This window comes from Colius striatus, chromosome 15 (assembly GCF_028858725.1).
Source record: "Colius striatus isolate bColStr4 chromosome 15, bColStr4.1.hap1, whole genome shotgun sequence".
Classification (NCBI taxonomy): Eukaryota; Metazoa; Chordata; class Aves; order Coliiformes; family Coliidae; genus Colius; species Colius striatus.
Window position 1 is genome coordinate 5,003,939 of NC_084773.1, and position 13,524 is coordinate 5,017,462.

At 41.3% G+C, this 13,524-nt stretch overlaps 1 protein-coding gene across 6 annotated transcripts in view; it reads right to left on the reverse strand.

Moving 5' to 3' along the window:
- The window catches only part of DOCK3 (dedicator of cytokinesis 3), a 199,864-nt gene that overhangs the window by 12,605 nt on the left and 173,735 nt on the right, over positions 1–13,524 (reverse strand). For 4 of the 6 annotated variants that reach the window (XR_009819784.1, XM_062008166.1, XM_062008165.1 and 1 more), the window contains exons 40-49: positions 12,333–12,474; positions 10,856–11,022; positions 10,243–10,329; positions 9,604–9,783; positions 8,543–8,626; positions 7,137–7,253; positions 5,779–5,900; positions 4,136–4,271; positions 3,533–3,614; positions 1,364–1,516 (exon numbers count right to left, since the gene is read on the reverse strand). Coding sequence is in view for 5 of the 6 variants with exons in the window: in XM_062008166.1 (XP_061864150.1) it covers positions 1,364–1,516; positions 3,533–3,614; positions 4,136–4,271; positions 5,779–5,900; positions 7,137–7,253; positions 8,543–8,626; positions 9,604–9,783; positions 10,243–10,329; positions 10,856–11,022; positions 12,333–12,474 (1,270 nt within the window). In the remaining variant the exon portion in view is untranslated. The remainder of the gene's footprint in view (positions 1–1,363; positions 1,517–3,532; positions 3,615–4,135; positions 4,272–5,778; positions 5,901–7,136; positions 7,254–8,542; positions 8,627–9,603; positions 9,784–10,242; positions 10,330–10,855; positions 11,023–12,332; positions 12,475–13,524) is intronic. The other 2 variants (XM_062008169.1, XM_062008167.1) reach the window with 1 other exon arrangement.

A 13,524-nucleotide genomic window follows, 5' to 3' on the forward strand; every position in this document is an offset into this window, starting at 1 on the left:
GCTGAAGCCAGAGGTAGTTTTTTAATTACGAGAACATTCACCCACTGGTGACAAGTTATTAGTTTTAAGGAATGAAACTGAAAATGTACGTAGTTAAAACTCCAGACTCAATGGATCTTTTCTCCTGATTCATCATTCTCATTACTATTACGAGAACAGCTCACTTCTGCACCAAATCTGAACATTTTGGGTTATGATTCTTATGATTCTCAAGGGTTCCTGCAAAGTGCCGAATAAGCACCATGACTCATTTTCTACACCTTTACAAGCTGGACTGTGCTGAGGAAGCAGCAGGGGTGCCTTTAGAGGTGAGCCAAGTGTGGAGTGGGAGCTGCTTTCAGAGTACATCGGAGGAGCCCCAGCCATATTTTAAACGAAATTACTGAAAAAAACCACCTCTTTCCAGGCCTTTTAGCATTACATCTTCTGCTTAAGGAACATGGGCTTACATAATCTTTTAACTCCAGCAAGTTTAGAGCAGTGGCTCACGAGTCACCTCAAATGAAGCCAAAACAAACTCTGAATTTCTTAGTGATTCTCCAGACAAAAGTGTTGCTTTCTTGGTTCAAGCCAGGTGAAAACTGAGAGAGACATACTTGTTAATCTGAAAAACTGAGTAACTATTCATGTCTTTATCATTAGCACAGAATTAGAAAACTCTTCCTGTATTCTGATTACAGTTCTATTTAGGGCTTCTGCTGTAACTTGTGTCTGTTACAGCTAGTGTAAGGTTTGCTGCTGTAATCTGCTGTTTAATGATATAATAACATGATCAGTCTACTGCCTTGATTACTATCCTTTTGGATTAATGGCTTTATTAGCTTTTTTTTTTTTGGACAAGCCAAATAATGTGTTTGTGTTGCTGTTTTAAACGCCAATGAAAGGGTCATTTTTTGGAAGTACAACTGAAATTCCTGCTGAGTTTTTAATACATATGGCCATGGCTTCCTTTGGTCTCTAAAGGAACTAATTTATATCACAAAGACACTCGACTCCTCAGAACGGTGCCAGTAGCTGAGCTCCAGAAAGGACTTGGCAGTTAAACAGAAGGTGGTATAAGTATCTGGATAATGGGATAGTGGTTTTTCCACCTCCACATTAAAGTTTGCCTCATGAGAGAAGCCTTTAAACATCTGACAAACCCCTAGAAACCCTCGATAACCACACTCAGGTTAAAGCCACAGGTGACAAAGCTGCCGAGTTGATTGAGGTGGCCTGCATGACATGAATTGTTGGCCCGTGTACACTCCTTCCCCTCTGAAGGGTGGTTAACTGCAGCATCGTGACTATCGTAGCTTTGTTGGCAGTCTCAGCAGAAAGGCCAAGGGTTGGATGGGTCATGGTGACTGAACTATCCTCTCACCTCTAGAGGTGGTCCCTCCAGGACAGAGATGAGGCACATTGGTGGGGGCAGCGTGGGGAAGCTTGCACGGCTGCCGCCCATGCTGTATCTGTTCTGTGGATAAATAGAGGGCTTCAGCCTCCAGTGTTGTCAATCCAGCACCTTTCACCAGCACTAAATTAAAAAGAATATAAATAAATACCAAAAAAAAAAGGTAAAAGAAATAAAAAAAGGAAGGCAGAGCTGCACATGTCATGGTTGTGAAGTACCTCTGCTCCAGCCAGTCATACTGGTCTATCATTTTCACACGCATCAAATTCACCCAAATAAAAAAAACAAATCAAAAGGAAAAATCACCAAGGAGAAAAACAAAGCTGTATTATCACAGTGGAACTGAAGTGTTCGTTCTCTTTTCTCTCGTTATGGACAACTTCATTGCAGACAGTGGTGTCAGAATAACCAGAGCAGTGACTTGCACACTGTGAAACACAGAGAGCACCTGGGACTGTACTGGAAGCGAATATCCCACCATCAGCAGGTGACATCTGAATGCTCTGCTCACCTAACTTAAAGTGAACAAAACTAGCAGAGAAGAAATGTTGTATCCTAGGCTGTCAAACCATGTTATTAAGGGTGAAGAATAAAATAGAGGGAGACATAAATATATATATTGAAGTATTTTTCAAAGCAATTGCTCCTCTTACTGTTTGTTTCCTCATTTGTGGCCATTCACACTGTCTAGTTCTCATCTCTGGGAGGTGCTGTTGGCTCATCCATCAGCACCATAATCTGTGTAGCATTCATCACTTTGGTTTCTAAGCAACAGCAAAGAATGCAGTGAAGAGGGAAGTTGGTGATGCCGTGAAGTCATCGAGCCCAGAAAGACTGTCACAGCCTGTCACTGTGAGCATTGGGCTTTTAAAGTGGAAAATCACTGGAAACACTATGAGCACCAAAGCCCTCGGATACCCCCTAAGATTCAGACCTCCCATGTCAGCTGAGGCACATCCATTTAAGGTCATTGTCCTGACATGAGAGCTCCTGCACTCGGTTCTGGCTTTCTTTCCCTGCTATGCCAGTTTCATCTGGGGACTTCACTACTGGAATTGTCATTATTTTCCTTCCAGCCCTTGGTAACTAGTGAAGCTATTTGCCTTTATTTGATGATGTCCACTTTTCACCTCCCTACTCCATCTGATCCTCCAATTAAATCACTCTGATGCACCTGTGTTGTAACAACAGCCAGTCACAATTAAGATTTCAGTGCAATATTGAGCAAAAAAGCCCCAATCTGGCCCAAGAAAAAAGGTCTCTCTCTGTCCATAAGGAGATACACAGCTCCCCTGCATGGAAAAAAAGGGCTAAGGTTTCATTATCAGCCTCCCCCTATGACTACATCCTGGATACCTTCTTCAGATGCCTGTAAAAAGAGGTGAGAAATTTGTCAACCTGCAACTGAGAATCCAAAATGAGAGGAAAAAGAAAAAAAAGAAAAAGAATGAAGAGAAGTTACTGAGGTCAGGAGGTTGCACAGAGTGGTTTTGCTTCATCTCTGAGGCTTAGGAAGAAAATGAATAGCAATATCAAGACCAGCTACTGTAACAAAAAAGGCAATATGAGTACCCCTGGAGTTATGTTTTCCCTTTCTTCGGAGATTTCTCATCAGGGAAGCCCTTCTTTAACTCCAGGACTTAAAATTCCTGTCTTTCAACATCCATTGTACACAAATGCTTTTGTATACACACATTTCTGCTAAACAGCTTTAAGACTTCTTTTGTGCCATAATTTCATTAAAGGTGTAAAACGATATCTCCCCCTCCTTTGTCTTCATGATCTCTCTCTTTCAAGCACCCAACCAAAGACTACTCTTGTTTTCCTCTAGATTGCCTGCTACAGCTTTGTGGTGGAACAATGGAAACTTATGAAATTCAACTGCCTGGAACCAGCATGTATTAGAGACACATTCCAAACACTGCTGAAAAAAAACCCCAACCCATATTAAATCCATTTCTGGAGAATGAAAAACACTTCTTAAGAAATTATTTATGAAGAGGCATTTACAGCTTCAAAAGAGGAGCAGTGGTGTGTTTCTGTGTAGGTGATCTTTCGCCTGAGAGTCAAGAAGGCTGCCAGGTTTAGGGGATGCCTGCAGGTCCAGTTAACCCTTCATTTGGGCCCATCCATTCTTACCTCGAGCACTGGAAGGGGCAGAGTTAATCATCTGGGACGGTGCCGAGTGAGTAGAGCTCAGGCTTGAGGTGGAAGGGCTAGCCTAGGATAGGGACAAAACAGAGATGTTGGTGACTGAGCACTGGTACCTGGAGTCAGGCCAAACAAGCTGCAGGAGGCAGACAAATCACCAAGAGAGAACTGAGCAGATCAGTGTATTAGATATTTACCTGTCTCAGATCACCCAGTGTGGCCTCTGCCTAGGAAACACCTTCAGTGCAGGCCCCTGTTCAGCAGCACTCATGAGCGTGGGACTCGCTTCACCCTCCCACAAAGCAGAGCAATACTAACTAAAGGTCAGATAATAACATCTCACTTTTGGAAAGCAAAATCTTGGACCACAGTTATCAACTTTCACTGGACAAATACAGTAGATTTCTTCCCACAGTGAACCTCAGTGAATTACTCTGTCACCTTTCTTGAACAGTGTTAGCTTCTACCTGTTCAGTTCTTGGTGAAAAATACCAGAGGACACATCCCAGCATGTGCATAGGTAAAGTGTGCTCCTCCTAAGCACATGCCTCCTGAGCACATTGAGAGCTCCTGGCTGTGCTGGGGCTGTACCTGCATGTGGTACATATCCTCAGCAGTCTCCCCCATGGAGCTGTCTGTCAGGATAACCAGGTTTCCTGTCTCACTGGAGGTGTGTGATGACAGAGAGGACGACGAGTGTCGGACTGAACCCAGCAAGTTCAGTGGGCTGGAATAAAAACAGACAGAACAAGGGCATAATTACCTTTTGAACCTGTGTTTTAACTTGTGAAGCCTGACTTCTTCCATCTAGTAAGTACCTACAGTCACCTACTGCTTTAGGTAGGGCACCTATAGATGTCAAACACCTTTGAAAGATCAGGCTGAATAAAAACATACCCACAACTGTGAGTAAATACAAATGAGTGACAACAAGGTTACATGTAAGACAGCAGAGTACATAGGATGTAAGACCTCACAATCCAAAGCCAGGTTTACACCACGTCAGGAAGCTGGGTGCATATTTGTTTTGTTGATAACAGAACATTCTGAAACCACTCTCCTTTTTAACACTGAAGTATGATGAGTGGGAGCAGCTTAAAAAAACATTCCAAGGGAAGCCAAGCATGAGACAGGTCAAAATACAGTTTTCCTTATTGCATCTGTTGGGCCTCAGTACTAGAGCTGAAGACACAGCCCAGCTGGTGTGCAGGCTGCACCCTGATCTCACTCATCAAATCAATTTTTTCTTTGTCACTCTGAATCACAAATACATATTTTGTATGCTACAGGCTCTCCCTGGTTTGCCCTAAGAACTAAAAAAGCCTCTACAGAGGAAGGAAATTTGAAGGGAAATAAAATTATCACCTAGCCACTAATTGCCAAGGCACTAAAGTAGTATAAGAGCTTACTAAAAAGAATGTCACCATCCTTGATTCGTGTTTCCACAGCTTTGCATGTCAGGCTTTAAAAACCAGCTAAGCTTTGTAGACTCAGCAAGAGAAAGAAACGTGGAAGAACAATCTCAGCTTTGTAACATCAGTGACATTCCTGTCACTGTTTTTCGTACAGGCACAGCTATGTACATTCTCAAATAAACAATTTTATCTGCACACAAACCCATCATTTTGTTGTGAAAATACCAATTTTTATCCTCAATCGTTATGCCAGAGTTTCTTGATGGGTAGGCAGTTTGAATAAACATCCACGTTTTCAGATGTTTCTGTGACGGCTGAGCCACTTTTTGGTGTTCTGATCAAACACCTTGGCAATCTTCCTTATATTTGGTTCTGATTTGATGAGAACTATTTGATGTGAACATTTTTTGATCCTTAAAAATGAATCCACATTGAGTCTGGTTCTAAACCAAGCAATACCTTTTTCCCTTTAAGGTAGATGAGGACCTTTTATTTGCCATTTGCATAACAGAGCAGGAGAAGCTGGAACCTCCAAAGTCAGATTGAATGGGGAGACGTGAGTGGCAGATGTGTGTTCCTGCCTGTACAGTAAGTAGACTGATATAACAACACCTGGAGGTGCTCAGCTTTCGCTGCAAATTGGATTTCTCAACCTTTTGATTCCAGTCCTCAGACTTACTGAATGGAGACAAAAGGCACTTCTGCCAAAACTCATCCTGCTCGTCTTGCAGTATGTTAACCACTTCTTAGATCCTTGAATCTTAGTGCAATAATGTGCACAAATCTGAGGTATTTCAGTAGAAAAAACCACCAGGCTACCTGTGTCGATGCACCAGCTTTATGCTCTCTGGGCTCATGGGTCCGTGTGAAACCAGGACGTTGCTGCGTGGTGTACTACTTCCAGAACAGGCCGGGCTCAGCTTATCCAAACCAGGTAACTCCTGCAAAGGAAACATCCTTTAGCTAAGTTGATCATGGGAAGTTTAAAGTTTTCTTCTCAGGAAAATCTTGATCTGTTTCCATGTTCTCTACAGTTATCCTGAGTTTCCACAGCATAAAGAGCTTCAGTGTTTTACAGCCTCATTCGCTGTTTATTGCCAGGGACACTTTTGATCCACTCTTTCGGGAATTTGGAAGGAAAATAGAGGCCCAAATTACAGCCACCTACATTTTTCAAAGAAATAATGTGGACTCAAAAATACAGATATTGTCCAAACTCTCAAGAAAGGTAGCGAACTCAAACTGACCACTGTGACCTGGAGGGATCTCATCTGCTGAGAAAGAGAAAGGCTGCATTTTAAATTTCTGGTGCTGTTATTTCTGGCCATCCTTGTATAATGTTCACTCTTAAGAATGGAGGGAAAAGCCTTCAAGATAAAAGCTACCTTAGAAAATACATACTCCAGTTGGAAAGTAAAGTGCTAACACACATATTTCATATAATCCTTTCGCATTATAGAAACGTATCCTTTAGTTTGGTTGTGGTAATGTTCAAGATGGTGTCTGGGTATCCATAAAGATTTCACTATACCAGGAACAGGAAAATGCACTGCAAAGTTCTGAGACCCACCTGGGAAAGATGTCTCATCAAGTATAGTTGTCTCAGGATACTAATGTACAGCAAAGTATTATTCCCAGAGGTTATTTGTGCTTCCAGTATTTAACAGGTGGTTTGAATCATGCTCTGGTTGAATTCTATTGATTATATAGGACAGAGCCACAGTAGTGCATATCCTCACCACCAGTTGGATGCCTCGATGTAACCACAAGGAATTTCTGTCACTGTCTATATAAACAAACACTTCTGGGGCTGCCTAATCCATGACATGCTACTCCAAATTATGGCAGTTCTTTTGAAGAGCCCTTTCTGTTAATCTCTCTTCCTCTGTTTTGCATCATTTTCTTCTAAGACAGTAACTGAAAATTCACCTTTACAATTGTTTTGTGGTGCAAAGAACACACAAATACTAAAGATTCCAATTGAAAGGTGCAGTTACCACACTTCCTCGGATTCCCCTCTTGCACAGAAATCAAGAAATCTTTTGGTAATTTGACAGTCCAATAGGTTCCTACCAATGCTGTCTCAGCTCAGTTCTTTTGTGAACCTTACTGCAACTAATAGATGCTTAATCTTAACTCTGAATCATTCAAAATGGGGAAAATGGCTGCCAGCTTACATGGTACAGGCTGGATCGCATCATCTGGAACTGGTCTATCAGTTTCTTGTGCAGGGGACGCATTTCTGGGTGTACGAATTTCTCGTGGACGGCCAGACCCACTCCTAAGACATGTACCTATTGAAAATAACAAAGGTAACATCACAAAACTTAATGAATGGTGTCTAAGAGGTGGAACAGAAGCCTGTCCTGCAGCTCTGCTGGGGTGCAAGAACGTACCATAAAATACGCCCCTTCACTTACAAGGCTGTGGATAACTAAGCAAGCGTAGGAGACTTGGCAAGGTCACATTACTACAAGTACTTCAAGTGTGAGACAAACATATTTATGTCACGTTGGATTACTTCTGTTGAGAGACAACTGTAAAAAATTACCAGATTGATTCTCTCTCCAGAGGGAACAGCATCACATCCTCACACAGATAATGCATTGTGACAGAGAAAATCTCTTCCACCCAGTGTCAGAGAAGGGGTCAAATTTGCCAACAGAGATTTCTAAAAGGAGTTCCTGGTAATTGAGCAGCACAGTGGCAGGGTGGCATGCACAGTCACTCTTTCTGTTGCTCGTTATTTATTTTGAAAGGTCACTTTTTCAAAGGGCAAACGTAAAATATTAGAGATTGAATGAGATTATATAAGATCTCAGATGAAAGAAAATAGTAATGATAGCAGGCTTCAGATGCATAGAATTCTCTACATGATCCAAAGTCTGCACAAACAACAACTAATTAATCTTCCAACATTCTCTTGAGGATTAAAAGGAGATAAGCATTATCTTTATTTTACAGATGGGAAATCTGAAATGCTATTAAGTGATTTGTTGAAGGAACAGGCCTAGTAGCTCTGCTCAGACATGGACACACTGTCTAATTGGGTATATCTTGCCAAACTGTCAGTGAAGGAGGACGTGATTTTCTGATTTCACTTCCATCAAAGCATCCAGTTAACTTTATCTACCAAGATGTTTCAATGGAGACATTAAGGAAAAATAAAACTGCAGATAATATGAATATGCATTACATTACCCCATCTACCTCTGTCAGTTTAATCTCAAACCTGAACTCTCCTGTCTCTGGCCATCTTTGAAGGTTACTGGGAAGACATGATTCAAAATGCCCAAAGTGAATGGCAGGCTTGAAACGTGGCAAGGTGACTATTGGCTAATAAATGGAGATAAAAGAATTAATGTACTTTTAGCTGAGTTTCACCTCATGCCCCATAAGGTGAATGGTTTGCTCATAAACTCCTTGGCCATCTCCCCCCTGGTTTTTGTTTATATGTACTTTAGATCTCCTGTATCAAAATCCTTTGCTTTTGACTGAATCAGTTGGATTTGATATGGTCAGATTGACCATCAATGAATCCAGACACTATAACAATCTTTCTTTTGCATCTGCAAACCAGTACCTGTTCCTGCATGAGCTCCTTGAGCTGTGTGATCTTCTCTGCATCTCCAGGGTGCTTTGTGATATAATCCTTATCAAAAAAGGCCTGTCGGAAAAGAAGGGGAAAAAAAAGCCTCTGCTCTACTGGAAGATATTTCATCATAACTTGATGTCAAAGGATGAGAGGAAAAGGTCAAAAAAGAAAATGAAATATATTAAGCTAACAGCAGCAGCTCAATTTCATTGCTTTCAGCACTCTGGGATCCAGGCAAAGCTACAGTATGGTTCTAACAACCTAGATGATTCTGTTGAATCATGAATCTGACCACCTTTCCCCACGTGATAGTCATGAGCAATACCACTAAACCTTGTATCATCATATTTGCATTTTGTATCGTTTCCTTTCCTTCACACAATTGCCAAACATTAAAGGAATGAAGTGAATAAAGTGGTAAGTAACGTCAAGCACGAAGAGCATTTGCTTCCCGGCTCTGTTGGGAAGATACATCCCACAGCCCTGCTCCACTCCTGCCATTTGTCAGTATTTCACTCTAGACTCAGCTTTGGCAATGCAGAGTTTGAACAACAGCTTGCCAAAGATCCCACCAATGACACACTGCACATAAGATCAGTTTAGGGTTCCAGAGTGTCTGAAATTAGGCTAACAAAGGTAATGGTCAAGTAGCACCAATTGACAGCTTTCCTGATTGCAGGCTCAATCAGTCTCAATAACCAAGAGCCCCACTGCCTGTATTGCACAATGGATTTATAATGTAAGCAGTATAAGAAGATCTGCTTCACTCTTTTACCTGTAAGTGAGGATTTCCAGGTAAGCCAAGTTTCATTCCTGAGAAACCCCACTGTCATCTGTGTCTACTTCAGCGCAACAACCCACCTCTACCTTTGGATCCTCCTGCTGATGTGTGGCTATGCAAGCACTGATGCAGAATAACCGAGTAGGAGGTTTAACCTCATATTTAGATAATGTGCATGAAAATTTCTTATCTTAAGTCATAGTCTCTTTGGAACAGAAATGAAATTGAAAAAAGGGGATACAAAATGCAGACACAGAGCCTGGCTTACCTCCTGGTATCGTGCAATTCCCCCATTAACAGCTGCATCAATCACTCCATTCAGACACATGCTGAGAAGATTAATGTTGCCATGCATTTGTTTATGCTGGTACTGGCTTATCAGTGTTCTCAGCTCCTGGTTTTTGTTCTCAACCACTTGAATGGCGTTTTCCAAAGGACTTACTTCAACCTCGAAGGCAATAAAATATACTGTAATTTCATGGACACCTTCACTGAGATTTATGCTCTTCCTTGTAATGAAATTATCACTCTAGGACTGCTCAGCGATCTTAGTTTTTACTGCTTTGTAAAAATATCAGCACCATTAACAAACTTTACTGTTGGCAGTGCTGTATTTCAGGTCACTGAGTTGTATAACTTCTTTCTGTATATCAGAGACACAGCACCAATGTCATTATTCCACCTTTTCCCACTGTCTCCATTATACTGTCATGTTCCCTCACATAACTCCCCTGGTTACATTCAGTAATTATTTAGACTAAGTGGTGGAAAAGGGACACACTGAATCATTGCTAAGCTTCATCATTTTAAACTGCAAGATTTCAGCCAAAGAACTCTGGAGTTGCCTGTCCCGTGTCCTCAGTAACTCATCATTTCAAGCCCAAATTACAGGAACTATGAATGTTACCAGTTCTCTTCTCTCCACTTCAAACCAACGAGAGATCCCAGGCAAACTGTGAGTCAAGGTCAGAGTGGTACGTTCAATCCACAAGCTCTGCAAAGAGTAATTGAGGATGTGAGGCACACAGTGAATCACAGTCACATCACCTGTAAGCTTACTAGAAGTGCTAAGGGGCTCAAGTTCAGAAAAGAGTATTTAAATCTCTTAAGTCTTAACTTACTTTGCAGAATATCATGCTGCATGTCACTTGAGCAACGAACCCAGAATTCAGTATTCTCTAAAGCAACACATTCAATATTTCTATTCATTTTGAAAGGTTGGCCACCAGTTCTGCCATGGGAACCAAGAAGACATTGTGGATGTGTATGGCAGTAATAAAAAAATCCATGCTTGCTTCAAAATGCCTTTCCCCTGGCACCAAAACAACTTACCTTCAAACTGGGCAATGCTTTAATCACATCAGGTGTTACCACTGGACTCCAAAACTACTTGTTATTTGAGTTACTACAGTACCTTTGGCCATCAAATCTACTCGAAAGGCTACAGCAGCATAAACCAGCAATGCAGTGTTTGCCTTGAGGAGATTAACACTCAAACACTGCTTATTCACTACTTCTACCTTGAATTCATTCTCCTTGTCCTTTGGGCCTTTGTGGAAGGGTCTGTCATAGCGGAACTTGCGGATGTTGTTGACTCGGTAAAAGCTCTTTATGCGGTCAGGGACACGGTCCATTTGCAACACATCTATGTTGTCTGGGATGGGAGTCACTGCATAGATCTGTAAATCTGTACATTACATGGTCAAAGAAAGCCACAGGATATCAAACAGGAAAGCTGTCTCTTCTGTGGAAAGAAACAGGATGGTGAATTCAGAAACTCCTCACTGTTTTCAAGCACTCTTCCAAGTGAAACAACTGAATGTTGGATTAGAACTACCAGGAGAATCTAGGAGCTATAGTACCTCACAGCCAGATTAAGTAAAGAGGAAGATACCCCAGGATGGAGACAGTATGTAGTAAGACATCCAAACTACCTACAGCAGGCAAAATACCCAGTTCTTATTTTTAGTTAGAGCTAGGTGCCTCATTTGTGCAGGAACTTTAGTAGATCTTGATGTACTTAGTTACCTAATATTAAGTGATATATTTAGGTACCTAATAAATACTTCCCTCTGTTAGATTCTGCTTTGGATACTTCAGCTTTGTCTACAAACCAAAGTTGTCCTAATTTCATCCATTAACAGTCCAGCCTACTGAAAGTAATTTAACCTCAGTGTTACAGACAAGATCTCTGCAAGAACAAACCAACCAATCAAAACACACATACCAACAACCCCTGTGCCTATGAGAGCATCTGTTACATAGCACAGAAGAGTGAAAAGTATGTGTTATGGAAAACAAGTGAAAGCAGCAACTCATCTCAGGAGGATTCACTTGCTGACAGTATCCTTAGGGTTGAAGTCCCGTGCACTGTCCTTGCTGTTGTCACACAAGCCAAATAGAGGTGTGCTCATGACTAGAATCTCCAAAAGTCTCTGCAGACTCATCAAACGTTACATGGTTCAGTCTGTAGATGTTTATGGCTCTGTACTGGTTGCATCACATCACAGCACAGTTTACCATTGAGAAGAATGAGACTCAAAGCCTTAGGTATAAAAAGGGTTCAGCAGTTTAAAAAACATAGGGAGACTGCAATAAAGGCTGATAATACTGATGTGAAAAATAAACACCATGGAGAACACCACTTTGGAATAAATGTCTGTTCCCAACAAAATCTTCTCCAAGAGAAGGTATCGGGAATACTTGTAATGACACAAAAGGTGCCCTATGGCAACGCTGTTGGTCGTGGTGAAAACACGAATGTGACCAACACAGCCCTTTCCTTTACACATCAAATACGACCCGCTTTACTCCCTGAATAAAAAGTGACAGTTCTCTCCAGCAGTACCCCTTGCAATGAACCAGTGAACCAGAACATTGCAGAGAGGTGTACAGTTTTGTCCATATCCATTCAAGCTCATGACCTTTTCAGTATCTTCCTCTCCTCTGCGCTCTACCACAGCTCTAATCATGGTTTGCCCTTTCACTGAAGGATACACTGGGCATCACACTGCAATATAGAATCATCTGGGTGGTTTGGATGCTGCATTGCAATGGCTTGAGGGAACTCGCTTAACATCCTCTGCTGGAAGGCTTCCAGCCGCTCGTAGTCATGGCCCCGACACACATACTCTTTGTTCTGCAAGAAGGACAAGCAGAAGTCAGTCTCCTTGAAAGCAAGTTAAATTCTATTGGCTTTTATTTCACTTCAAATTTTACTGCTTCAAAACCAAAGATAAATGACAATGACAATAAACTAATGTGAGAGGAAAATGTGCATTTAACACAGCTGATGTATTCCTTCCCTTTTCTTTACAATGTATTTCATCAAGCAGTGATGAATAAATAGACTAATCCATGTATCTCTCAACAGAAAGATGCCTCTGATCCATACATGCATAGCATTAAATCCTATTGTCTTTTCTTATTTGTTTTTCAGATGACTGAAAAGGGCTTTTGTTTTAATTGGACTATACTGAAAGATACCAAACACAACCTATCACTACATCACCAGCTTGGCTGTTCTACACTAGTGAAGCTGCTGTCAAATGCAATCTACACCAGATGTAGAAAAGTCCTGAGGATTTCCTAGAACAGAGGGAGACAGAAGTTTATCAATTTATCAGTTATCCTTAGAGAGAAGTCATAGCAAACTGTTCACAAAAATCACTGTTTAATCACTGCTGTATTATCACAGCCATACAATCCACCTCTGATCATGTTGAACAATGGAACTCCCTTGTCTACAGAGGAGTAATATGGAAAAGCCTTAAACAAGAATTCTCAGTGGTCACTTAGCAAATTCCCTTTCAGCTCTAAAAGCACTTTCCTCCTGATGAACAAAATTTCATTTCTGCCAGTAATGGAAAGCTTGCCTTTAGATATGCCTCCTGAGGCACTGAACCACTTGTGCAGCGTTCTTAGATGCTTTTGGAGCCATCTCAAACTTTAAACAGCAAGACAAAGCATTTTGAAGTCCTCAGTGTTACAAGGATTGCATTCCAGTGTCTTAACTGTATTACCACAACTCACAATTTTGAACAATGTTAATGTCTCCTGATGTAAGACCAGTCAAAGCAGGCAAATCCTCTGCTTCTGGTAGTTTTAACTCTCATACACAGAACAGTAACTGGAAGTACAGGGAGATTTACCACCTTCATAAAGCAAAGACAGAATCCCAGCAAACAAG